Raw genomic sequence first — 22,940 nt, 5'->3', positions numbered from 1 at the left:
ACATCCAGAGGAGCTGTTTGTTCCTTCTTTTGCCTTTGGTTCTGTTTCCATATCCTGTTTGTTAATGCCAGCTTGGGCAATAAGTCTGGCTTGCTTGTCCAGTGAAGCTGACTACGAACTGAGCAGTGTGAAGTCTTCTCTGCTTTTGGCATGAGCCTGAATGCAACTTCAGAAAAAATTACTTCATCAGAGTTAGTCTGGTGGAGGTATTTCCAGCAGCAGCAAAGAAAATTGCAATTAATAGTGAAATCCATCCAGCCCAGAGGATGGCATTCATCTTCTTGTGTGCAGTCTTGGCTCTTTGCTTACTCGTTCAGGATTTTCTCATCTGGCCAGATTTTGGTAGCTTGTCTGGTGCGGTCTGTTTTGCTCACTGTCCATCCTTGCCCCTGAAGCTGACTTCCAGCAAGGCACTTCCATCCCAATGAGGGCCTTCTGTAGGACCTAGTGTTGGAGTGGTAATTCTGCCCAAATGTCCTCTCGTGCTGTCTGTTATGAAGGCCAGCTCTTCCTGAGCTCAACTCAAGAGCTCAGTTAGTGCTCTTTATACCTGGATTCCTTCTGAAGGAGCCTTCTCAGAATAGTGCTTTCAAATCTTATCTTTGCCTATGAATGTTGAAGGTCCCTTGCTCTAGCTGGATCATACCTCTTCCGTATTGGCTGCAGAGTATCCATCTTCTTTGGCAGTTGCAGTCCACATTGAGCAGCTTTGTTCCCAGGTTATAAACACCAACCACTTAGTCAGTTTGCCCCTTTCACTATGACTGGAGTGTTTATTTCTGTTTCAGCGATGCTTTACAGTCTTGCTGGAGAAGCTTTTGATCCACTGGCTTTCCAGTTGAATTTTCCAAGAGCTAGTTTATGTGTTTGGGGTGTGTGTACTATGCAGTATTTCATGTTGGTAGCTTGGGTTTCTCCTTCCATGCGTGTGTTCCTTTGAAGTGCTTATTTTCTTTTAACATCAAACTAACAGCAGACCTGTGGCACTCTAATCTTTTCAGATCATGTTAACGGAAAGAATGCTTCTCACTGGCAGCTGCAAGTTCCCCTTAGACAGCAGTCTCTGCCTGGTCTGAAAGCATCGCTCTGTCAGCGAGCAGAGTAACTGCATGGTAGTGATGGATGTATTTTGCAACGCTGTGTTCTAGGGGTTTTTGAATGTGTATGTCTGGAGGTACCTGGTGAAGGAGGAAGTGTTGAGGTGTTATTTGGGGAGGGTCTGCCTGAAATCTTCCACGTGCCCTAGAGATCAAGTTATCAAGATGTGCAGTAAAACAAAGCAGCAGTGCTCCTTTTGGGTATTGCAGATGGATTCACAGGGGAATGTTGTCCTAGTGTAGATATTTTTATCATGGAATGCGAAATGCAGTAGCCCCAGTACCACCCTGCAGCCAGTGTGCCCTGCATTCCTAAACCACACTCACCACTGTGGTGTCTGATCAACTGTGCCTGGCTGGGCTGAAGTAAAGCTCAGAGTTACTTGGCTACATGGTTTTACAGCAAATGTGGCTTTATGAGAAGCAAGCTGGTCTCCAGGCTTCTGAAATGGAAAGCTCTCATTTAAACTTCTGCAACTGTAAGTAACACAGTGATGCTGTTTTGTTCAGACCTTTAAAACCTGAGCAGTTGGTTGGTTGGAATGGTACTCGTTGAATGGGGAGGACAGTAAGCAGGACACTGGCTTCCTCAACTTCTTGCCTCGTCAGTGACTTTCTGATCCCTTCAGAAGGAAGCTGTCCTGTGATTAAGGCCTTGGATAGGACTCTGGAGACTTACACACTTAGTTCTCATTTCTGCTACTTGCCATCCTCTGTGACCTTAAGTTGTTTAATGTCTCAGTTTCTCATCTGTACCAAAAACACCTCAACTAACAAATAAAAAAACCAAACAACCAAACAAAAAAACAACCCCAAAACCCAACAAACCAAAATAAAATCCCAAACCCTTGTGCTTTCTTACATTTTTATGTATACTGCATGTTGCTGCTCATTACATGTATATAATTGCACAAAGAAACACCATTTTCACCTGGGTTTCTAGATGCTGTTGCAATCAAATTAATGATCAAACTGCATTTTGTAAATATGCCTTGCACAGTGTGGTTTGAACATTATAATTCAATAGATTAAGGTAATCTATTTTCCCAGTCAGAGTGGCATTGTATCTTTGGCTGGAAATCAGAAAAGAAGAGAAATGATGGGTATTTGAGTATAGTAACTAACTGTTGACTCATTCATACTGTAGTAACTCTTCACATACAACCGAATGGAGATTTTTGAATAGTTGTTTCAAACAGCCTATGATCTCTTGGTCAATCTGACAGGCTCAGGGTGACTCTAAGAGATTTCTATGTGTTTATGCACAGGTTTGGATAAGAATCCTGTGCAGGTTAAGAACTGCAGAGTTCTAGAGACATGGATGTATGCATTAGAACAAGTACAAATGAGGGAATACCAGCTCACTTGGGAATATAGTTTTCAGGTAATGGTCTGCCCAGTATTTGATCCTTGCATCCTTAGCAGTGTTAGAGAATACTAAAGGCTCCGGCTTTGGGTTTGTATATTTTCCTGGACTACAGCTAGCAAAGCCCTTCTCATCTTTATGCCAAAACATTCCTTGGCCAGTGGGGTCATTCCACTGGCTCAAATACTTTTTTGTTACAACCCCCCTCAGACAGCGTTATGTCCTGTCAGGGCCTGGCTGAATCCCAGGGAGATCAGTGAGATGTAGCTACCTACCTTCTGTGCTGCACCCTCAGGAAGTGCTGGAATGGGGATGGTACCGGAGAATCCTGCCCGAACGAAACTAGGTAAAGGGTCGGATGAATGAGCCAGTCGTCTGTCTAAAGCAAAGAACTTATTGGATGTAGATTTGGCAAGAGGGGACTCTGTGCTGGCTGACCCCTAGGAAAGGATAGGGATGCAGGGAAATGAGCCATGGGAAGGATTCTGTATAGTTAGGAGCTGCTGTCAGGTTCCTTTAAGTTTCTTTCAATTAAAAGATTTTGAACTGAAACATGTGGACTGATGTGCTGCCAGCAGTGGAAAATGGTTGTGGACATGGATCCTGAAACTTAGAACTATGGTTATTTGTGAACCTGTGAGTAAATAGGGTAGAGGTTTATATTGGGGCACATTCTGTGTGTTTGTGTGGTTGAGTGTGTCTGTCTAGCTCTTGGTCTGTGTTTCTCACTCTTTTTCTCTTTGCGCCTTACGCAGGCCCTGCCATGAATTTTCTCTGACCCCTTGGGGCCATTCCTACATGAAGCTTTGATGTGTGTGCCCAGAGCTTGATTGACAAGGAAGTTTTGGTGGCGGCAGCAAGAGAAAAGGGCAGGGCTTTGAACTAAAGGGCTTTGAGCTCTGAGATGCTGTGCTTACTTATCTCCTTCAGAATGTTAATTATTTACCAAGATAATTGGTCAGGAGGGGAAAAAAAGAGAGGGGAGGTTATTAAAAAATTCCAACACTGACACACTACAAAACCCTCATTTTCCAACTTGCAGCTGGCATGAAAAGGATGTTGTGTGTAAAAGGCTTGAGTGTATGTGGGGAGCTTTTTAAGGCACCCATTTCCTAAATAGAGGGATCCCTTCAGACAAATGCAGTGGAAACATCAAAGCTCTTGCAAGAGTTTTCTCTGGGGTTTCTAAACCGTGTCTGGTACTTTTTAATTAAAAAAGTTTATGGCGAGCCGTCTCTGTGGCTGGAGCAGCACCCCCGGCCCTGCCGGCTGAGGAGGGAAATGGTAAAAGACCTAATAAATAATGATTTCTGCTAAGATGGCAGTTCAAGGATGCGGAGGTGCCTGACTGCTGTAGCAGGAGCTGAGACTTGGAGTAGTCTCCTGCTTCAGTTTAACATGATGTAGGCTATGCTTTATGTGGAAGTCTACAGCCTTTGGTTAATGTCAGAGTTGTAATACCATGTACTCATTTGAAGGTTGTAGTCAGGAAGAGAGGTGACAATGTTTCATTTTGCCTCTGGTTAACACAGTTTTTTGGTCTAAGTATTAGGTATCAATCCACAGATGAATGCACAGAACCTTTGAGTTCTGGTAATAGCTGCGCTGGATCGGGTCCAAGGACCCTTATTCCAGTATCCTGACTGTGCTGATGTCTCTGGCAACAGAGGCTCAAGAAAACTCAAGAGCAGGCAGCCTGCCCTGCACAATTCCTACGTATGCATTAATGATATGAAGAGGGGCAGTTGCTTGCTTTTATCTATTTCTTTATTTTTTGGATCAAGGTGAGAAATACAGTGTTATTGTTTTTGTGTGTGTTGAACATAATTCAAATTTTGTACTGAATTATTCAGTATATATTTATGCAGAGGTAATTGAGTAAAGCTACTGAGCCATGATGTAAGGGACTGAGTGTGGAAAGCAATGAACGTGCAGTCCTGCAGTTATCTGGGTCACTCGATGAGCTCAGTGGATGAAAAAAATGTTTGAATATGGCAGAGTTATTCTGACAAGTAGGAACTTGGAATTCAGGCTGGATTTATAGAAGGGTAGACTGTAGCCTGGGAAGCTGTGAAAACTAGACAAATTACAATTAGAGACAGGGTGTAAATGTAATCGTATCATCTAGAGTAGGTTTCTGAGGGCATAGCTTGATTTTCCTTCTCTTACTATCAGTCACTCAGGTCTTGAAAGATTCTTAATCATATTCACGTTGTCTGCTCAGCAGTGGAGAATGTGGGTGAAATATAATGGCCTGAGATATGGGGACAGAGGAGGACAAATGGCAGGTCATCAGTCCCATGAGCACATGCTGCACACCTGTGTGTAGAAGAATAGATCATATCTTATGATCTCTCCCTGAACACCTTGTGCTCTACACACGTTGAGCCTTTTCCAAATTATAGATGGCTCAGTGCCCTCAGCTTGAACTCTGAATTTGTCTGTAGCTGTCTAACCTGTCTCTAACGTTCACAGTGACCTGTGAAAGCATGTACAGTCAGTGATCTCTTCCCTTTTTGCTGCAGGCTAAACTCTTTCCAACTGCTGTCATTCATTTTGGATCTGAAGAGTGCAGGGGTGAGTAAATTTCCTCTCTTGTTCATCTGTATAGCTCCTGTAGTAGATCCAGGAGAATTACATCCTTATGTGTAGAGTTCTTCTGATAAAAGATAATGCAGTCCTTGCGAGTGCTGGTAAATGTTCCTGTTCGGAATGGCTTAAGCTCTCTGAACTAGCTTGGTCAGTTAGCTTTATTGTACATGTAAACACAGCACCTTTCCTATGAGATTTGTTAGGCTGTGGAGTGGACATTGTCTGCTATGGAGACAAGAATGATAGAAGTCTGTAGAAGGAAATTCTGCTGTTCAAAATGTTAACTAGACAGATGACACTGAAAGACTTTTACAGACTTCCTGTTGTAGTGGACTGGCTGTAGATGGGCGAATAGATCTGAATATTTGATTCTTTGATACCTCTGTGTTATGCTTAGAATCTTTTTCTCCCAGATTAAAGCTCTGGCTCCACAGAAAAGTTTGAGATGCAGTGAGCACTGAAAGAAAATGTCAAAATTTTGAGCTCTGAATGAGGAAATGGGAACCTCAATTTGTGAAAGAAACTGTTATAGTTTACAAGTGTCCTTTGTCAGCTGGGGGAAAGTGATGGAGATTTACTGTAGTATACAGCAGGTATTTTCTGAGCTGAGACCTATGTGATTGTGTGGTGATTGAAGTGTCTCTGTCACCAAACAAGTGTTTGGGTTTCATTTTTAAACAGACTGTTACCTGAAGTCAGACATGCTGAGCTCTGCTGTTTCCCCTTCTGCAGCTGATGTGTTAGTAGCCAGGTATGTTGTGACTGAATAGAGTTGTAAATGGGTATTTTTGGAATGGGAAGCATGAAATGAGCCCATCTTAATACAAAGAAGTGTGCTCTGAAGATACTAGGACTTCATTTTCTCCTGAAACAGTCATGCTGGCATACTTGACTTCATGGCCTTGTGAGTCCGTCTTTGCAAAGTAGGATTTCAGTGACTACATCAAGTAAATCCTTTTATGATGAAAAAGAACCTTTTCTGTCTGACTTCAAAAGTTTAAAGGTGGAGGTGGTACAAGGAGCTATTACAAAAAGATTAAGCTTAATTCTATTTGCTTGTTTTTTTTCCTCAGATGTTTGTCCAACTCATTAGTTTCTTCTGCTTCATCATCTTTACAATCAACAGTTCCATCCCTGTCTGAACCAGAAGTGGGAAGAGACAAAAAGACCAATGAGCAGCCAGAGCCAGCAAGCGCGCGTGAAGCTCCACCGGTGCTGAGGAGGGCCCCTGGGAAAATACCCAAATGGCTGAAGCTGCCAGGTATCATGAAATCAGAGGAGAGTTCTTCTCATTCTTCCTTTGCTGTTACAATCTGGTTTAGTACTTCTCTCTTTTTTTTTTGAGTTGGTCTTTCTGTTTTCAATCTTCCCTGCACAACAGTTGGTTGCAGCCAAATTTCCATTAAGAATTTTTATAACAGAAGACTGCAACGTTGACTTTAGTCCCAGAACCAGTAACTTATATGTGGTTTTTATATGGCAATTTATACAAAATATGAAAGATTCCCCAATTAAACAATGGGCGGTATTCACTTTCTGGTGCAGTGGCAAAGGAGGTGGAAGGAAGACAGTCAATCCTGTTAATGTCAATAAAACTAGGAAGAACTATATGGAATTCCCTGGCTAGTAGTGCCAAATGTTAACTTCCTGAATAAGAATTTTAGAGTTTGATTCTGGAAGATACTGTGGGGCCATCAACTCCAGGAAGCACAGTGTGAGGTGTGAAATGGTTGCTGGAAGGCTGCAGACAGTAGGTTGGTGTCTTTCCCTGCTGTGGCTTGTCTGCTTTAGACTGGGATACTGATGCAGATCATGTGGGAAACCGTATCCTTACCATTTCCTACTTTCGGTATACTTGAAGCATTCCACTTAAGAGTAGAACTTTCTTTCCTGAGTAAAGATTATCTGGATAAAGTACAAAATAACATCTCACCTGTGCAGGTTACCTATCAGTATCTGGTATGAAAGGTTAGTAACATGCTTCAACGTGCATGTTAATAACATGTAGAATGAAGTTCCCTGATTTGAACGTTATGATGCATTCACCATTCCATCTCCTGTAGAAGCACTCCTACGTACTATCCAACTCTTGCCCAAGTACAGCAGTGTATAGAACCCTTAACAACCAGATAGTATCACAGACTGGTTTGAGTTGGAAGGGACCTTAAAGCTCATCCGATTCCAACCCTCTGCCACAGGCAGGGACACCTTCCACTAGAGCAGGTTGCTCCAAGTCCCATCCAACCTGGCCTGATCATGTTATTGAGAAACAATACAGTGCAAATTACCCAGTTAAGTGTTCTAATACTCTTATGTTTGTTCTGTAGGTGGAAAGAGATGAAACATTCTGGGCTGCTGGATCAGTGTCAGCTCTGCCCCTTCCCTGAGGAAATTACTGAGAATGTGTAAGAAATTGTTGGTGACCCTGGAGAGGTCTACTCTGTATGAACATTAGTAATAAATAGAAAATTGCTATTTCAGGTGGCAGTTGCACCACTTGGAGGAGTGGAAGGCCTGTTTGTAGTCTTTCGTTGCCACAGAAGCAAGGTTAAAGGTTTAAGTCTTCTTTTGCATGCAAATAATATGAATAGAGAATTAACAGGGAAATAATTCCTATATACTTTCTGTGAAGGACTTTGTTTCTATGCGTATTTTTAAATCTTCCCAGTTCTACCTTCAGAGATAACTCGAGTCAGGCTGCCTGAACTCTAGCAGCAAGATACAATCCCATTCGGTTTTACCTATAGTTAAGTGCTGTCTAGAATAAGACCTCTCTGCTTCTTGCTGGTTGGTGTTAGTGCTGCTGATAATTCTGGGTATAGATGGCTGGAAAGTGAGCAAAGAGGAAGTACTTGGGTGACTTCCAACAGTTCAGATAGGCTTTTCGTGTGAACCTCTTCTTCTGCTGCACTCCTATTGTTTTCAGTTGCCAGAATCTTGTTGACAAAGAACACAGGTATCTGTTAATGGAATAAAAAGTGACGGGGAAAAAAACATCCAGTAAAAGGGTCTCTTCATGTGACACTCCATCTGTGGACTTCCATGGTCTGAGTGTTTCTCAGCAGAGTTTCTGTTCTCTGCAGTGCTATTCAGGTACAGCGGGAATCACTAGTCCAGATCTTTGCCGCCTGCAGATGTTGTGTGGTGCTTAATACTGTTGGTTAGAATTGCACTTACACTGGAGGTGAACTGTGTAGTGCCACAGTAGCCAGGGTGCTGTATTTTATTTGAAGTCATCTCCATGGATCAATGATTCATACTGGGAGGCTGGGATTCCATGTTACGGTAATATGTTTTCCATTTTCCCTGCCATAGACAATTGTTCCCTGAACTGTGTGTGCATCTGCACAATTTGTAAATGTAATAAAGCATAGTGGCCATAGGAGGCCTTTCTGTCGGTCTCTTTGATAATATGTTTCTTCCCCCAGTACTTGGTTCCTCTGTCAGTTCACAGGAACCTGCTCCGTTTTCAATGGGCCTGTCATGCCTCATTCCCTTCCTCCCCCCTTTTTTTTCCCAACAAAGCAAACTGGAGCTTTGTACCATCTGAATGAACTTCAAAGTGGCTAGAAAGGGCACCCAGGGTTCCTGGCACTTGTCATTGTCTCCCAGCTTGGCCAACATTTCCCTTCAGGTCTAATTACTTCCAAATGCTCCCAGATGCTTTGAAGAAACTCAGAGGGAGGGGGAGGCATGAAAGAAAGGTGGAAGATGAAGAAGGAGGCTCAAAGGGGAGGGAGCAAAATGCTTTAGCAAAAAATGTTGATTGATGTCTTCTATGACACCCAAACATAAACAGGGAATGCGTCCGGCCGCTGGCAGCAGGGAATGCAAGAGCACCGTGTACAGCTGCTACTCTGAATCCTTCCTGTGGAAAGGAAGACCTTCTGGTGCTCGACAGGCTATAAAAGACATACTGCAGCAGACCAGAAATACTGAAATAGTGCTTAAGGTTTATTACTTTAGTGAATTAAGTGTGGGCTGAGCCTACACTTAGGACTGTCTGTTCAGGTGTTATGTCAGGCTGAAGATAGACTGTAGCTAGAGCTGCTTTGCTGAATTTATGCAGGATATATCAGGGGGCAGCTAACAGCCATAGCTAAAGATAGGTGGAGATACTTGTGTTGGTGGTTTAGATTGATGGGGTTAGAATAAACAGAAGTCTGGTTGGTAGGAAGTTGTATTGTGCTTTCTGATGAACTAGGCTTATTTTTGAAGAGCAAAGACATCAGGTAGTACATCAGGTAGCTGCTGATTTGATGTTGCTATTCTGATCCCACCAGTTTTGACAGAGGGAGCACCATAACTATCACCTGTAATATCACCTGTAAGTACCTGATATGGGGGGACAGAGGAAAAGTTTAGGGACACAAGCATCAATATCATTATTACTGAGTCAGTTTCATAGGTGAAGTACAGGGGTGAGGATTAGGAGACTTCGTATCGCTAACCACGTGCAATACCTCAGTCAGTTCTGCCCATGCTTGTCCCTGTGTAACTCAGCCATGCATCAAATGGAATTTAATCTGTTTCTCTTTCAGGAGGATGAAAAATTGGTACCTTCAACAGATAGACCAGAAGTCTTACTTTCCTCTTTTCCTAGAGTTAGTTTTATCTGCTGCTTTTAAAATACTGCTTTACTATTAACATTACCATCAGCAATCCTCCTCAGTCAAGAATGCTATACATGGACTAGGTATGTAATTCAAGCCTATTTAGGGCAGCAGCTTTTAGAGACCTCCATGTTAGCAGGAGTCAGAACAGGGGGAAAGATTCGAGATCTGGAAGAGGCAAGAAGGTATGAGTTAATTCTATATGGGGGACAAGATGGCCAGATATTTAAAACTCCAGGCTTTTCACCAAGGTAGCTGCTATAAGGATTCCTACCCTGCCACAGAACAATACATGCAGATACCTGAGGTGCTGGATTTGCTTCAGTATCACTTCACCGTAGCTGAACTAATCCCTGGCGTTTTGGGGCATTCAGAGGTAGCACTACTTGCATTTTTTGCTATTGCTTTTTTTTTTTCACCATATGGTTGTGGGGCTGAAGGCTGAACTAGGTCAGTTCCTTCGTTGGTTTCATTGTACAGCTGCACAAACAGTTGTCTTGGCAAATAAGCTGCAGCGCTGAGGGATGGAGCACTGCTGAAGCTGGTACTGTCATCAGAAAGAACACGCAAGTATATTAAATCGTGGGTTTAGTTGAAGTCTCCCAGTGTCTAATGTCCTGAGCAATAACCTTGATAGCTCTTGGCTGAAAGAGTCCAGTGACCTACAGAGCCTCTCCTGGCTCCAGCTGTCAGTGCATGAAGTGCTGGGTGTTGCTAATCGCAGAGCAAGCTGCCAGCACTGTGCACCCTTCAGGCACACTGGTGTCAGCTGCCTTTCCTGCAGCCGGCTGCGGATTTCCCAACAAAGGCAGTTCAGTTCCATGGGTCCTGCCTCCATGTGTAAGGTTTCTTATTTCCCAGCTCCCCCCCGCTGCCCGCGGGGCCAGGCTGGCCCATGATGTGGGATTCTCACACATGCTGTTTGTTATTCTGTCCTTCTTCCTTTCGTCCTACAAAGATTTGGAGAAGAGGGTGGGTGAGGGGGAAACTTTGCAAGTCTTTGAAGCAATTTGACTTTCGATGATTAATTGCAGCAAAGAAGCCTACACGAGGGAGGGGGACTCAGTTTTAATTTATTGATGTTTCTTTGTGAGAACAAATTTATAGCAGAGAGGAAGCAGCTTGAGGAGAATATCAAATGGTTAAAAGGTTCCAAGCGTTCTTTGATGTCACAGCCCTGCAGAAATGCTGGAAAGTAGTGAGGGACAGACACTGTTTATTTATAAAATGAAGATCAGTTACCTGCTTTTGGCAAGAGCCTGGGCCTGAGCTCCTGTTAATGACCTATTCATTAGACAGGCTTGGAGCTGGACCTAAAGTTTCTGCCACAGCTGCCTGCTGAGGCCATGAGAGCCTGGTTTGGTAGACGTTTCCAGCCATTAAGTTTTTCCATGCATCTCTCTGAAGCAGCACCTGTATCTCACAGCTGAGAAAGCAACAGCATCTTCTTGTGCTGTGCAGAGCAGGCTCCTGCTAAAGGCTCAAGATGGAAGCCAGTGCCTCAGACCAAACTCAACCGTGCGGCAGCCTCCTTTCAAACCCAGCATCTGACGGCACAGTTGCCTAGGGCTTTGTTGGTAAAGAAGAGAGGAAACAGAAGCGAAATAGCAGGGAAAGAAAAAGTTGAGACTCTTCTTCCTAGAGCTGGACTCCAGAGATGAACCAGACATGCAGTCAGACCAAGATCTTCTGCTGGCAGGACAGATGCTTCAGGGACCTCTAGAAATCCAGAAGCTGTAAGGAGAGAGCAGCAAACCTGCCTGCAGCGCTGCTGGGTCCCCAGAACACCGCCCATAGCACAGTGCTGAGCTGCGTCCTTCTGCCGGTACGTACCAGCTGCGGCAGCACCTTCTCCACGTGCTCCACATCCACCTTCTCCAGGTCCTCGGCCTGCGCCTGCCGCGCAGCTCGCGCCGCCGCTTCTGCCGGAGGAAGGGAGAAAGGAGAGCGCCGAGGGCTCGGGGCGTGCGGGACTGGGACAGCTCCGCCGGAGCTCGGCGGGAGGGGGCTCCGCCACGCGAGCTGGTCACGGGCCCCCATCACGGTTCAGGCTGACCGTGGGCCCGGTACCAGCAGCTCACCTCGGACAAAGACGTTCAGCATCTCCGCCATCAGCAGCTGCGCGTCGCCGTTAACTGCGAAGACAAAGCAGAGCGTGGGGGCCCACCCACCACCGCCTGCCGCCGCCCCGGTACTGCCCGCAGCCACCCCGGTACCTCGCGTCCTCCCGTCCCGGAAGTGGAGGCGGAGCAGCCGGTCCACGGTCTCCTGCACGGAGAGGAGAGAGGGTAAGCGGGGTTGGGGGAAGGAAGCCCCCGGTACCGACAGCCCGCGCTTGCCACACCTTCCGGAACCCGCCAGCGTTCACCGCCCGCTCCATGGCCCCGGCGGCCCCGCCCCCGGAAGCGCCTCTCGCCTGCGGGCGGGGCTGGGCCGCGGCCATGGAGGAGTTCCGCCGGGCCTACGCGCGCCTGTGCGCGGCGCCGCAGGAGCCCGTGCTGCGGCGGCTGCGGGAGCGCGGCGCGGCGCCGGGTCGCGGCCGCCTGGACTTGGCGGCCCAGAGCCTGTCGCTGGAGACGTGCGGCGCCCTGGGCCGGCTGCTGCCCGGCGCCGCGCCCTTCACCGAGGTGGCGCTGGGCGACTGCGGCCTCAGCGGGGAAGGTGGGGGGGGGCCCGCCGGGGGGGTTCCCTGGGCCGGAGCCGGCCTCGGCCCGGCCGCGCAGCGAGCGGCTGTTGACGGCGGGGCCGGGGGTCCCTTCACGCTGGGCGAGGCGGAGCGGCGCCGGGGGGTGCCCGTCCCTGCGCCCAGCCGGGTCCTTGTGGCGGCGGCGGTGCCGCGGCGGGTCTGGAGCTGGCAGCGGGGCGCGGGGGAGGGAGCGGCTCGCGCTCGTACCGGACGGGCTCGGCTGGCGGCGGAGGGCCGTGAGGCGGGCGGGCTGCTCCCCCCATCCAGCTGCCATTGCTGGCTCTGATCGCTGGGTCGTTAAAGCTGGTAAGCGTTGGATGGGATCCTGCAGGAGCCGGAATGCGTCCCTGCTGGGACCAGCACGGGTTCGGTGGGCCAGCGAATGTCTTGTCTGAACGGTCCATCTGGACGTGGGCTCCGTTCAGAGCTGCGGTGGGGGGTGCGCAGCGGGACCGGCAGCTCTTCACTTGATCATTTCTTTTTTTGAGAATACACAAAAAACCTGCCCTGGAAGTTCAGACTCGCACTTTCCTGCAGCAGTGGCCGTTCACCAGGCCCGTGTTGAATCAGAGCTGTGGCTCCTGAGCCGGCTGTTAGGAAGGATGGATGGTTCCCCTTCGGCTTAGGCGGAGGGTTGTGCCTCTGAAATAAATGTTGTATTTTTCTACTCAGGTGTAACGCTTCTGTTGCATGGTCTTTGCTCCAACACCACGGTCAAACTGTTGGATTTGAAGGTGAGTTTGTTCAAATAAAATTAAGATCAAAAGGTGGGGAAGGAAACAGGAGTATAAGCTTAATCAGAATTAGAAATAGACAGTCCTGGTGCAGGGTTGTTCTACAAGATACATATTTCCATAAAGTCCTTGTTCTCAAGTGACTCAGTCCTTGCCTTCTTAACGCAATGCCGCAACTCTCCCAAGTTACTTTGTAGCTCATCTTTGTCTTTTTTTATTCAGTTTTAATAGGAAGTTACTGCTGTGTATCTCTTGTGGGTTGCTGCTTGATCAGATGAGGCATATGTAGGCTTTTCTTTGGGCTGCTGTATTAATCAGTGAGTTACTAGTTGTTTGACTTGTGCTTCTGCAGAGTTTATCCAATTTGCGCGTGTCTTTCAGCTGTCCTGGGCTTGGAACTTCAGATGTGATTATCACTCTCCTGTGAGACTGACTTTCTGTCTGTAGTCCTTTGGCACAGCTATTCCCTTGAATCCACAATCCTAGACTACATCATACCTTTCTTCTCCCCTGTGCTGGTGCCAGTTGAGCCCTTTTGAATGAAGTATGTTAAAATGTTTTGCTTATCTCAAACCAGCGTTTCCTGCCCCACTGGTCCTGTGTGATCCCAGCAGTGCGTGTGTCCTCCACTCCTCCCAGGGTCTTTCCTCTTCTGGAAAGCTGACTGATATGTGAGACAAATGTTACTCAGACCATCTTTGACAGACTGACATCCCCATTACAGCGTGTGTGTCTGGTGGTGTTTATGGGGTAGCTGGGTCATAGCCTGCTGATCACCTGGGGCTTCTGTTTCAGGGAAATAACCTGCGAAGCATGGGAGCCGAGGCTTTGGGAAAACTTCTTAGGCAGAACAAATCCATCAGGAGGTAAAAACCTGTGTCTACCTCTCTTTCAGTCCTGCTAGATGGCACACAGCATAAGAAAAGGGATGGGAGTGCGTTTGGTTGAGCTAGGAGGAATGTCAAGTGCAGTTTCTTATGGGGGATGGGACAGGTGAAGGAGTGAGAACTGGAGGAACCTTTCTGGAGGATGCAGGATCCTAGCAGCATCCTGCTTTCTGAAACTTGAGTCTGTGAGCAGAGATGGGTGTTTGAATGAGTAGCTTGTTTCTGGTATAATTCAAGCTCTTGCAACTCTCCTTTTATTTCATGAACTCCAATCCTGCCTGATTTTTCCTAGCCTAATTTTGGAGTGGAACAGCCTTGGCATGGGGGAGGAGGGCTTCTCGTCTTTCTGCCAGGGACTGGGAGCAAACAGCTTTCTCCAGCGGCTGGATCTGCGCAGTAACCAGATCAACCATCAAGGTGCTGGAGAACTGGCCATGGCACTGAAACAAAACACCAGCCTTCAGGAGCTGGGTAAGAGCGATGGTTCTGTGTTTGCCTTTGTATATACAAATGCACACACATATATTTTCAGGTTTGTTGCAGCCTGCCCTGATCTCTGCCAGCTGGTTAAGCGTCATTCCTAATCTGCATCAGTCTGGAGTGCTTTGCAGGCTTTGTGCAGGGAGTAGAGCTCATGGTGCCGTGGCCTTTGGAGAGTGGGAGCTGTAACTGGAATCTCTGGAACCAAATCTGGAGATGAAGAATTGTGTGCTTGGAGCAGAATAGTCCTTAGTGAAGGGGGGAGTGGGTGCCTTCCCATTTGTGGATGCTGATGGCATGGCTCATGTCAGACTCTGAGACTTACTTCACACTTGCTTTGCCCTAAGTAAGGAATTTTGCCAGAATTTCCTTCAGGAACTTGTGGCTATTAGTGCCAGTTCTTCCTCATCCACAGATTCTGGTTGTGAAAGGAAGGCTCATGAGATGAAAATGTGAGAGGCACATTTGTATCCCTCTTGAATTGTAACGGTTTCTTGTACTTCACTGCACTGAAGATTCATTCTTGCCTTGCCTGCTTTGGCTGTCATTTTCCCTTCCTCTTGTTTGTCTTGAGAAGCAAGACAGTATTCACCTGTGTTTGTGCTGGGACCATCTGGGATTATTGGCCATGCTTGTAGATGTGTAAGGAGCATGGTTTCTCTTGAGGCCTGTGTTTTTCAGCAGATTTGTGTCTACTGGGCTGAAAATTTACTTTCTGTATAGATTTGCGTTGGAATAATATTGGGCTTCTGGGTGGCCGAGCTTTGCTGAACTGCCTGCACAGCAATAAGACCCTGAAGAGGTTGGAACTGGCTGGGAACAACGTTCCTAGTGATATCCTAAAAGCTGTGGGTAAGTATTACTTGTTGCACTGGAAAAAAATTAGTAAGTCCTTTCCCATTTCAACACTTGAGGGATATAGAGCAGTTGCTGCTAAAGAAGAGAGCTATCCTGACTCCCCTCCCTTTCTCAACAGCACTTACACAGTGCCCTACATCGCTTCCTCATGTCCTCTGGGGAGGGCTGGCCAAGATGGAGGTGTCACTTACCAGCAAGAGGAAAAAAAAGGAATTATGGTTGAATTGATGATTATTGTTGTGTGTGAACACGGGAGAACTTGAGACTCTCTTCACCTCTGAGTAGCCAAGTTTTGATGTAGCCAGCACAGGACATCCTTTGTCATCACTGGAGTTGAATGGCTTCCTGTGGCTGGGCTGTTAATTACCCCATATAGGTTGCTGTCTTTGATGCCACCCCAACCTGTGGGCCAGCATGAGAAGTGCTACTATCCTGGTGCTTCTCATAGCCAGGGGGGTCACTTGAGTGCTTCTCTGCCAGCAGTGCTTGCTATGCTGTTGCTTTGGAAACATGTGCATGATCTGCTCTCTCTGCATCAGAACAAGCCATGAATCACAACCAAGACCGTCAGACTATCCTGAGTGAGACACAGAACCGAGCATCCGTACTCAGCAAGGAGGTTTTGAGTCTGAAGGATGAGAAGACCAAGCAGGTCAGCAGTCTTACATGTTGGCAGTTCCAATGGGGCAGCTAGAATCCTATGCTTTCCCTTAGTGTCTTTATGAAACACTCAGTGACAGGATTATTGTGCATCTGAAGTTGCATGTGCATCTTTATGGGCAAGCACACAGCATGGTTTAGCAAATTGGGTCCTTTTTCTGAGCTAGGATACCCAGGGATCAGATCCAGGGCAGTATGGGTGTGGACACATGCCCCATGCCCTTCTGAACATATTCATTCTGGATTTTGGAGGAGTTTTGATGTTCTTTTCACTCATACTTACGCTTTTGATGGTTCTTTTGCAACTGGTTTGATATTTTCCAAGTGGCAAAACCCTAGAAATATGAGTCACTTCCTTCTGACACCCAGTGGTGCAGAGTCCCTACACTTGGTGACCTCAGTCTGATGTGTTAATGAACCCATCAAACCTCCAGTTTGCTTGCTTTCAGTAGAGTGACTTGACCTGTCTTCAACTGTCACTAGGACGAGAAAGATGAGAAATGGAAATGAAACTGATGCAGTTCCATTTCCTCGCTGATGTTTGCCTTGTTCACAGTTCTTGGATTTGATGGACACTATAGATAAGCAGAGAGAAGAAATAGCCAGAAGTGACAGGTGAGTTGTATTTTTGAATGCTTTCTCCACTTTGATACCAGAATTGGGCCCTCTCCATTTCCTGGCAGAAATCACCAACCTTTTTTCTTTTCCTTTTCTTTGCCTTCCCCCCCACATGCAGGATGTCTGCAGCACGAGTCAGCCAGCTGCAGGAAGCATTGAATGAGCAGCACTCTATTATGAATTCACTGAAAGCCAAGTATGGAGTAGGAGAACCTTTGCCTTCCCACTGTTCTGTGCTGTCTGGGCCATCCTGGGCAGAGCTGCTAAGAAGGGGGATAATCTTTCAGAGCGGCTGGCTTACAGTGTCACTTAGTTCTGCAGGAGTATCCAGAAATTACCCAGACCATTGTGTTTGCCATGCTAGATATTTAGCCTGCTTTTAAGTAAAATTACAGTGCATTTGTGTAAGAGCAAGTGAATTACAGAGGGTAAAAAGAAGAAAAGGATTGTGTGGTTGGGATGGGGGCATGTTGCTTGCACAGTTTACAGCGTGGCAAGAGCCTGTACCTGTTTCCCTGGCATTTGGTAGTGTTCTCTGAGAACTGCTGCAGATAGAAAGGGAGCTGGCCAGCAAGATTGTGTGCTCAGTAACAATGAGGTGGAGCTGCCTGAAAGCAGTGTTACATTGTGTAGAGCTGTATCCACATGACAGTGGTTAGACTTCAGACTGATAAGCCTGGCTTGTTCAATTCCTCTTAGATAAAGGTAATTTCATTTTGCTTTGTGTCAGTGTGGACATGTCCCTTGTACAGATTTAGCTAGCTAGATTTCATCTGCTGCCAAAGATGTGTTAACATCTTGTACCATGTGGTGTAGAGAGGTCACTGGAAGTGTCTGCTGTAGAAAGGACTCTGGAAAGTGTTTCTCTGTGTAGACTGCAGATGACTGAAGCTGCGCTGGCTCTGTCTGAGCAGAAGGTGCACAACTTGGGAGAGCTACTGAATGCCATGAGGCAGGAACAAACCAGCATGGCTGAGTGCCACTTGAAGGAGCTCCAGCAGCAAAAACAGGTGAGCTGGATAAGTCCTAGTTTCATAGTTAGGCTTGAGAGCAGGGTTCCAGGTCACATGTGGTTTGTGTAGATTTGGGGGAGCGTGGATGGGGTAGGTGAGTGTGATGTTTTGACACTAGTGGGTTAACGACAGCTGCCGTGACAAAAATTGTCAAGTAAGTTAGAGAGGTGAGTGGTGGGTGCAGAGAGGAGCTGTAGTGTTCAGGGGGTAGGTTGGATTTGTCAGGTGTAGATCAGTGCAAGAACTATGGTGAGAACAGGTTCATAATGGACAGAGCCTTGGGTGGCATGGTTTAGTGGGAGGTGTCCCTGCCCATGGCAGGGGGGTTGGAACTGGATGATCTTAAGGTCCTTTCCAACCCTAACTGTTCTGATTCTATTCTATAATTAGGATTCTGTTTGCAGGAAGGTGCTGATCGGGAAGCGAAGCTTTTCCGTGACTTGTCTGCAGCCGGAGAGAAAAATCTGCTTCTAAGAAACCAGGTACGAGAGCAAGTACAAGGCCGAGGAGCAGGATTTGGACATTGTTCAGTTCTGCTGTGTATATATGCTTCTACTTGGATCCTTGTTTGTGTCTCTGCTGATTGTTCTGTACAGCCAAATTTCTCTGCTAACAGGAGAAGAAAATCCCTTGTGGTGGTAATTTCCTTTTAGGTGGATGAGTTGGAAAAGAAGTGCAAAATTCAACAGGATCAGCTATTCCAGGTGAAACAAGACTTGACCAACACAACAGCAGAGCTGAAGCTGCGGGCCATGCAGGCTGAGGGTAGGTGGAGGAGCAGGAAGAGCTCATGGACACCTATGGGTTGGGATTACTGCCCATGAGTTAATGGGTAAGGCAACTAAGGAGGAAGGGTGGAAGAGTTTGTGATAGAGTATAAATAATGCCAGAATTGTGATATGCCTGGTTTTGATCTGCAGAACGCCTGGAGACAGAGAAAAGAAGATTTAAACAAAGCCTTGAAGACGTGGAATCCCTTCGGGTGAAAGAGGTAAGAATGGGGTTTCTGCAGCATCCTGAGGTTAGTCTCACTTTGCTCCTGACATACAGGTGCCGCTGGAGGTCATTGTTTGCTGTCAGCTGCTCTTAAACAAGTTTAAAAATCGGTGGCCTCAGGCTTCCTTGGGAGTAACAGGCCATTTCTGCAAGCAAAGCCTGGCTGAAGAGATCACAGCACATTCTACCAGCGAGTAAGATTTTGTGGCTTGCAAGAGTATGGGCCAGAGTGGTATGTGATTCTACTAGAGCCTTGGAGACTGGGTCTTGTGTCAGTCTTGCACAGAGGTAGTTATGAATAAGCAGTTTCATCATGCTTGCTGAAATAAAGATGCCTTGAAGGGGGGTCAGCTTACTAGATCCTTCTCAGTTATGTTTCATGGGGATTCTGTCTGAGTGGACAGGACAAGAGGCTGTGACAGGTTCTCTTTGGAGTGTTACTGAGGTGTGAAATGTCTCAAAAATAAAATTATACTAACAGATTGAAGATTTTGAAGCCTTGCAAGAAAAGGCTCAGGACAGGAAGATTTCAGCCATGTTACAAGTGGAAAATGAATATTTGGCCTTTTGTACCTCTTGAAGATGAGAGTTCAGACTCCATCTTTCATCTTGGCCTGGAAGGGATCTCTGTCTAATATTCCCAGTTTCCAGAGGGCAGATTCTGTCTATATTGCACTGTCCTAGTGGAGCTCTGGAGATAAATTTTTCTTCCGTGGTAGTTGAGTCAATGAGAGGATACTCTTTCTCGTGCCAAATAGCCAGGCTGCTATGCTTGGAGATAGGAGTGGTTTTCTGGCACTTACTTAAATGGTTTCTTCTGCTTTACAGGTGAATCATTTGACACAGCACATGGAGGCCAGTGAACATTCCATGCAGGAGAGGATCCAGAAGCTGGAAGCCATCAGGATAGCTCTGGAGGAGGTGAGAATGGATATTCCAGGTGCAATGGAATGCTTATGTAGTGGTGGCAGGAGAAGGCTGCGAGGGGAGCTCTGTGGAGTCTTCTGTTGCTAACCTATGTAAAAATTGTCATGTGCTTTAGGGAGGAACAGAAAGTGGCAGTTTACCAGCTAAAATTTTACTTCAGTATTTTTACTGCTTTGGACTAAGGAAGGAGAAGGTTCTAAGGGGAAACCTTTAGATTCTGATAAAACAAAGATTTTGTTGAAGATTATTAGTTTCTTACCAGGATTTGACTTCTCAGGTTTCCCATCTAGATCCAAGTAGGGTAGCATATTTTTCCTTACCTGTTCCTCCAGCTAGATCCAGTGCTGCCCTCTCCTATTCCACTGTCTTCAGAAAGTTTCACCCATTACATAGCTTCATGTGACTGAAATTCTCATTGAATTTAGATGGCAATCGTGGGATGTGAAATTGTATGTGTAATCTGGATTTGTTTGTCTTGCCCCTGAGTGAGGGAGACGGCTGTGTTGTGTGTAGCCTGCAATGGGAAGCTGCTCGTGTTTTCTGGTGAGTGTTGCAGTGATGCAGCTTCTTTGTCTGTCATGTTTCTGTGCTAGGAGCTGAGCCAAACCAAAGCAGCTGCACTCACTGAGCGAGGCCAGGCAGAGGAGGAGTTAATAAAAGTCCGGAACTGGGCACGGTTGGAGGAGGTAAAGATAAGACCTGTCTGTGGGAGGGAGTGCATTTGGCTGCCTAGTCTGTGTTTTTGTCTTGGGGAACTGCTGAGTAACTCCCTGCCCTGGGTTTCACTGACCTGCGAATAGTGTGATTTCTGAGGAAGGAGTAATGAAAAATCTGCTTTGAATTGTCTGCAGAATGTAACCACTATCCCCACGTGCTCTGTGCTTTTCAGTAGTAACAGAATTGATGTGGATATTGTCATAGCAGATTTCATTTGACGTTTGAAGCTAACAGCCAGATGTCAATCCTTCTGTTTTACAGCAGCATTCATGGGCTGCTCCTGTTTCTCTGGACTCAGAGAAATTTCTGCAGGTGGCTACTGCCGCTGGATAGAAAAAGTCACTGTACAATTGAACTTTGTGAAAATGGCAATGAAGTCAACACCCCATGAAAGAGAACAAGGGATAAGGAAAATACACCAAAGCTATTAGAATATTTACTTGGTGTAACATCACAAAAGAAAAGGCTTTACTGTGTTTACAAACAAAAGCTGCTATGTGTGTCTGTGGTGGGGCACAGAACTTGCTTAGCTGCCTACAGAGGTTTCGAGCCATTTAGGATATGGAGGAAATGATGCTAAAGCATTAGTTGTGAACGCTGGCACTGGTGTTGGTGCTTTTGCCAAGGACATGCTGCTGTCTCTCAGGGGCGAGTTGGGTGTTGCAGCATTGCCATCAGAATGTTTTCCAGGGCAAGAGAAAGCAGCAGGTTCACTATGTTGGGAACAAAAAGGGGAGAATCCCTTTGCAGGAATGGAATGGGACTGATGTATTTTCATTTTGGTTGTGTCTTACAGCAGCAACGACTAGAACACCTGGAAGAGAAGCTGCGGCTGATGACTGAGTCACGGGATGAAGCTCAGAACTGCTGCCTTAAGCAAAAACAGATGGTTGCTGAGGCCCAAGCCAAAGCCAGTCAGTTGAGCCTGCATGCTGATGGGCTCAGAAGGCGGCTAGAAGAGCTTCAGCAGGTAATTTGGACTGGAGTAGAGAGATTCTCACCACAGGGGCACAGCATGTTGCCGAAGTTGTTCGGTTAGTAATGTATTTGTCTTTCTGTGTCAGGACCTGAACAGAAAGGAAGAAGAGAAAGTGACAGAGGTGAATAAAGTGAAAGTGGAATTACAGGAGCAGATTGGACACCTGCAGGCTGAACGCACAGCACAGGACGGGCTGAGAGAGAAGATTGCAGCCCTGGAGAGACAGCTGAAAGGTGATGAATCCTTTCATGCTTCTCAAGTGGTAATGCTGAATTACCCTACAGTGGGCCTAGAACTTAGCTACACTTACAGGTAGTGACAATGGTGCTTCCTGCCTGTGTACACAACCAGGAATTTTACCCTCCATCCTGACATATTTGCAGGGATTCTTGTCTTCATTTTATGGAGACCAAGACTCACATAACTACCGAAAGCAATGCATCAAGCAAAATATTTGGATTTCCTGCACAGTGAATTGTAACATCTTGTCTGTGCAAACCCTCTCACAGTGTCCCATGCAGCTTCTCTCATTTGCCTGTTGATCATCCTGTTTCCATTGCCTTTGGCTGTGGCTGTAACGTGTTATTCCTGTTATTTCTAGGGACACCCTAATTTTCTTTACTAATACTGCTGCTCTTTTGCAGCCCTATCAAGTAGTCACCGTGAGTCAATGCTGGACAAAGAAGGTGAAATCTCTGTGCTGCTGGAGAAGCTGAGAATGAAAGAGGCTGACATCTCCAGGATGAGGGAAGAAGAGGCCCAAAGAGCAAGTTTCTTGCAGAATGCTATCATGGCATATGTGCAGGGCTCCCCCTTGGGAACCCACAGTTCTAGGAAATGAGAGCATTGCTTAAAACATCCAGATACCTGCTGTCAGGAAGAAGGTGAGCAACTCAGGTACAGCCTCTTCTTTCTCAGTGAAACAGTTTTGGCAGAGGGGGGTGACACAAAGGCCTGCAAACAGAAAATTTCTCTTGCTCTTCAGAAATCTTGCTCCTGACCACATAAAGGAGAGGAGGAAACAACTGTCTGGGGCTGGGGTGGAGGCTCATGGGTCCGAGTTGTTGATGTGGAGCCCTTCCTCTGCACTGCTGCACCATTTGAAGTAGTTTGTGTCCTTTTGTACAGCACCAGTCTGTTGGCACACTCTGTGGTTACCAGGGGCTGTGTTCCCTGGGCAGTGATCCTTCTGAAGCATTTGTGTGGATGCCAGTGCTGTTTACAATGAAACCTGGTAAATGACAGGCAGCGAGCAGCATTTACAGTTCCCTGAAAGTGGAACTGTAAATGCTCATGGGGTCCCAAAGCTGCTGACGCACCAGTTCTTGCCCACATGCGTAGTGGCTGGCAGGGTTCATGTTGGCCCTTTTACCCCACCCCTCATGGCTCTGGTGGTAGTGGAGCACAGAAGGTATTCACTGTACGCAACCAGCTGTGCAGAGGGGGGCTACTGTGCAGTGGCTGGCCATATCCTTACTGGGCAGCTGGGCTTTGGCCTGTCCTGGTGGGCCGGTCAGGGCCAGCATCTGTGCTTCCTTGCTGTGAGCTGGAGGCCTCACAGCCAAAATGCATCAGGGATTTCATTCCACTATGGCAAATACCAAAACTGTCCTGCTGGCTTCCTGGGATCCCAGAACTGAGACCTGTTCTCTCTGCCTTGCCCTGCAGATGCTTCCAATTCACTGGGGCGTTGCTTGTCTCAGAGCTCAACTGGGAG

The 22,940-nt window shown here is 46.7% G+C and overlaps 3 protein-coding genes across 9 annotated transcripts in view; 2 read left to right on the top strand and 1 right to left on the bottom strand.

Moving 5' to 3' along the window:
- Positions 1-8,466, top strand: part of ASPSCR1 (ASPSCR1 tether for SLC2A4, UBX domain containing) — a 38,319-nt gene extending 29,853 nt beyond the window's left edge. For 3 of the 4 annotated variants that reach the window (XM_057405375.1, XM_057405376.1, XM_057405377.1), the window contains exons 13-16: positions 4,989-5,040; positions 5,737-5,806; positions 6,129-6,316; positions 7,383-8,466. In XM_057405375.1, the coding sequence (XP_057261358.1) occupies positions 4,989-5,040; positions 5,737-5,806; positions 6,129-6,316; positions 7,383-7,396 (324 nt within the window). In that variant the 3' untranslated portion in view covers positions 7,397-8,466. Of the gene's footprint in view, positions 1-2,365; positions 2,478-4,988; positions 5,041-5,736; positions 5,807-6,128; positions 6,317-7,382 lie in introns of those variants that run through there. The other variant, XM_057405379.1, reaches the window with a different exon arrangement.
- Positions 8,467-10,721: 2,255 nt separating this feature from the next.
- On the bottom strand, positions 10,722-12,111 carry CENPX (centromere protein X). The gene is made up of 5 exons (XM_057405387.1): positions 12,013-12,111; positions 11,885-11,936; positions 11,750-11,803; positions 11,502-11,590; positions 10,722-11,402 (listed from the first exon to the last, which is right to left on the bottom strand). The coding sequence occupies exons 1-5, from the start codon at positions 12,109-12,111 to the stop codon at positions 11,388-11,390; spliced, it is 309 nt and encodes a 102-aa protein (XP_057261370.1). The 3' UTR covers positions 10,722-11,387.
- Positions 12,095-22,119, top strand: LRRC45 (leucine rich repeat containing 45). 4 transcript variants are annotated; one of them, XM_057405371.1, is made up of 17 exons: positions 12,095-12,329; positions 13,027-13,088; positions 13,884-13,954; positions 14,268-14,446; positions 15,179-15,307; positions 15,853-15,965; positions 16,530-16,588; positions 16,710-16,787; positions 17,466-17,601; positions 18,009-18,086; positions 18,258-18,369; positions 18,525-18,595; positions 19,429-19,521; positions 20,121-20,213; positions 21,044-21,214; positions 21,309-21,456; positions 21,868-22,119. In XM_057405371.1, exons 1-17 carry the CDS (start codon positions 12,110-12,112, stop codon positions 22,062-22,064), a joined length of 2,010 nt encoding a protein of 669 aa, XP_057261354.1. In that variant the 5' UTR covers positions 12,095-12,109; the 3' UTR covers positions 22,065-22,119. The 4 variants fall into 4 exon arrangements, with proteins under 4 accessions (XP_057261354.1, XP_057261353.1, XP_057261356.1 ...); XM_057405370.1 differs by having other exon boundaries at positions 21,041-21,214; XM_057405373.1 differs by lacking the exon at positions 13,884-13,954 and having other exon boundaries at positions 12,314-12,329; positions 21,041-21,214.
- The last annotated feature ends 821 nt before the right edge of the window (positions 22,120-22,940 follow it).

This window comes from Pezoporus wallicus, unplaced genomic scaffold (assembly GCF_028554395.1).
Source record: "Pezoporus wallicus isolate ANWC-B61680 ecotype Strahan unplaced genomic scaffold, APGP_CSIRO_Pwel_v1 contig_7750, whole genome shotgun sequence".
NCBI classification, from domain to species: domain Eukaryota; kingdom Metazoa; phylum Chordata; class Aves; order Psittaciformes; family Psittacidae; genus Pezoporus; species Pezoporus wallicus.
Note: the sequence above shows the minus strand (reverse complement) of the source record. Positions and strands in the feature narration are given on the sequence as shown.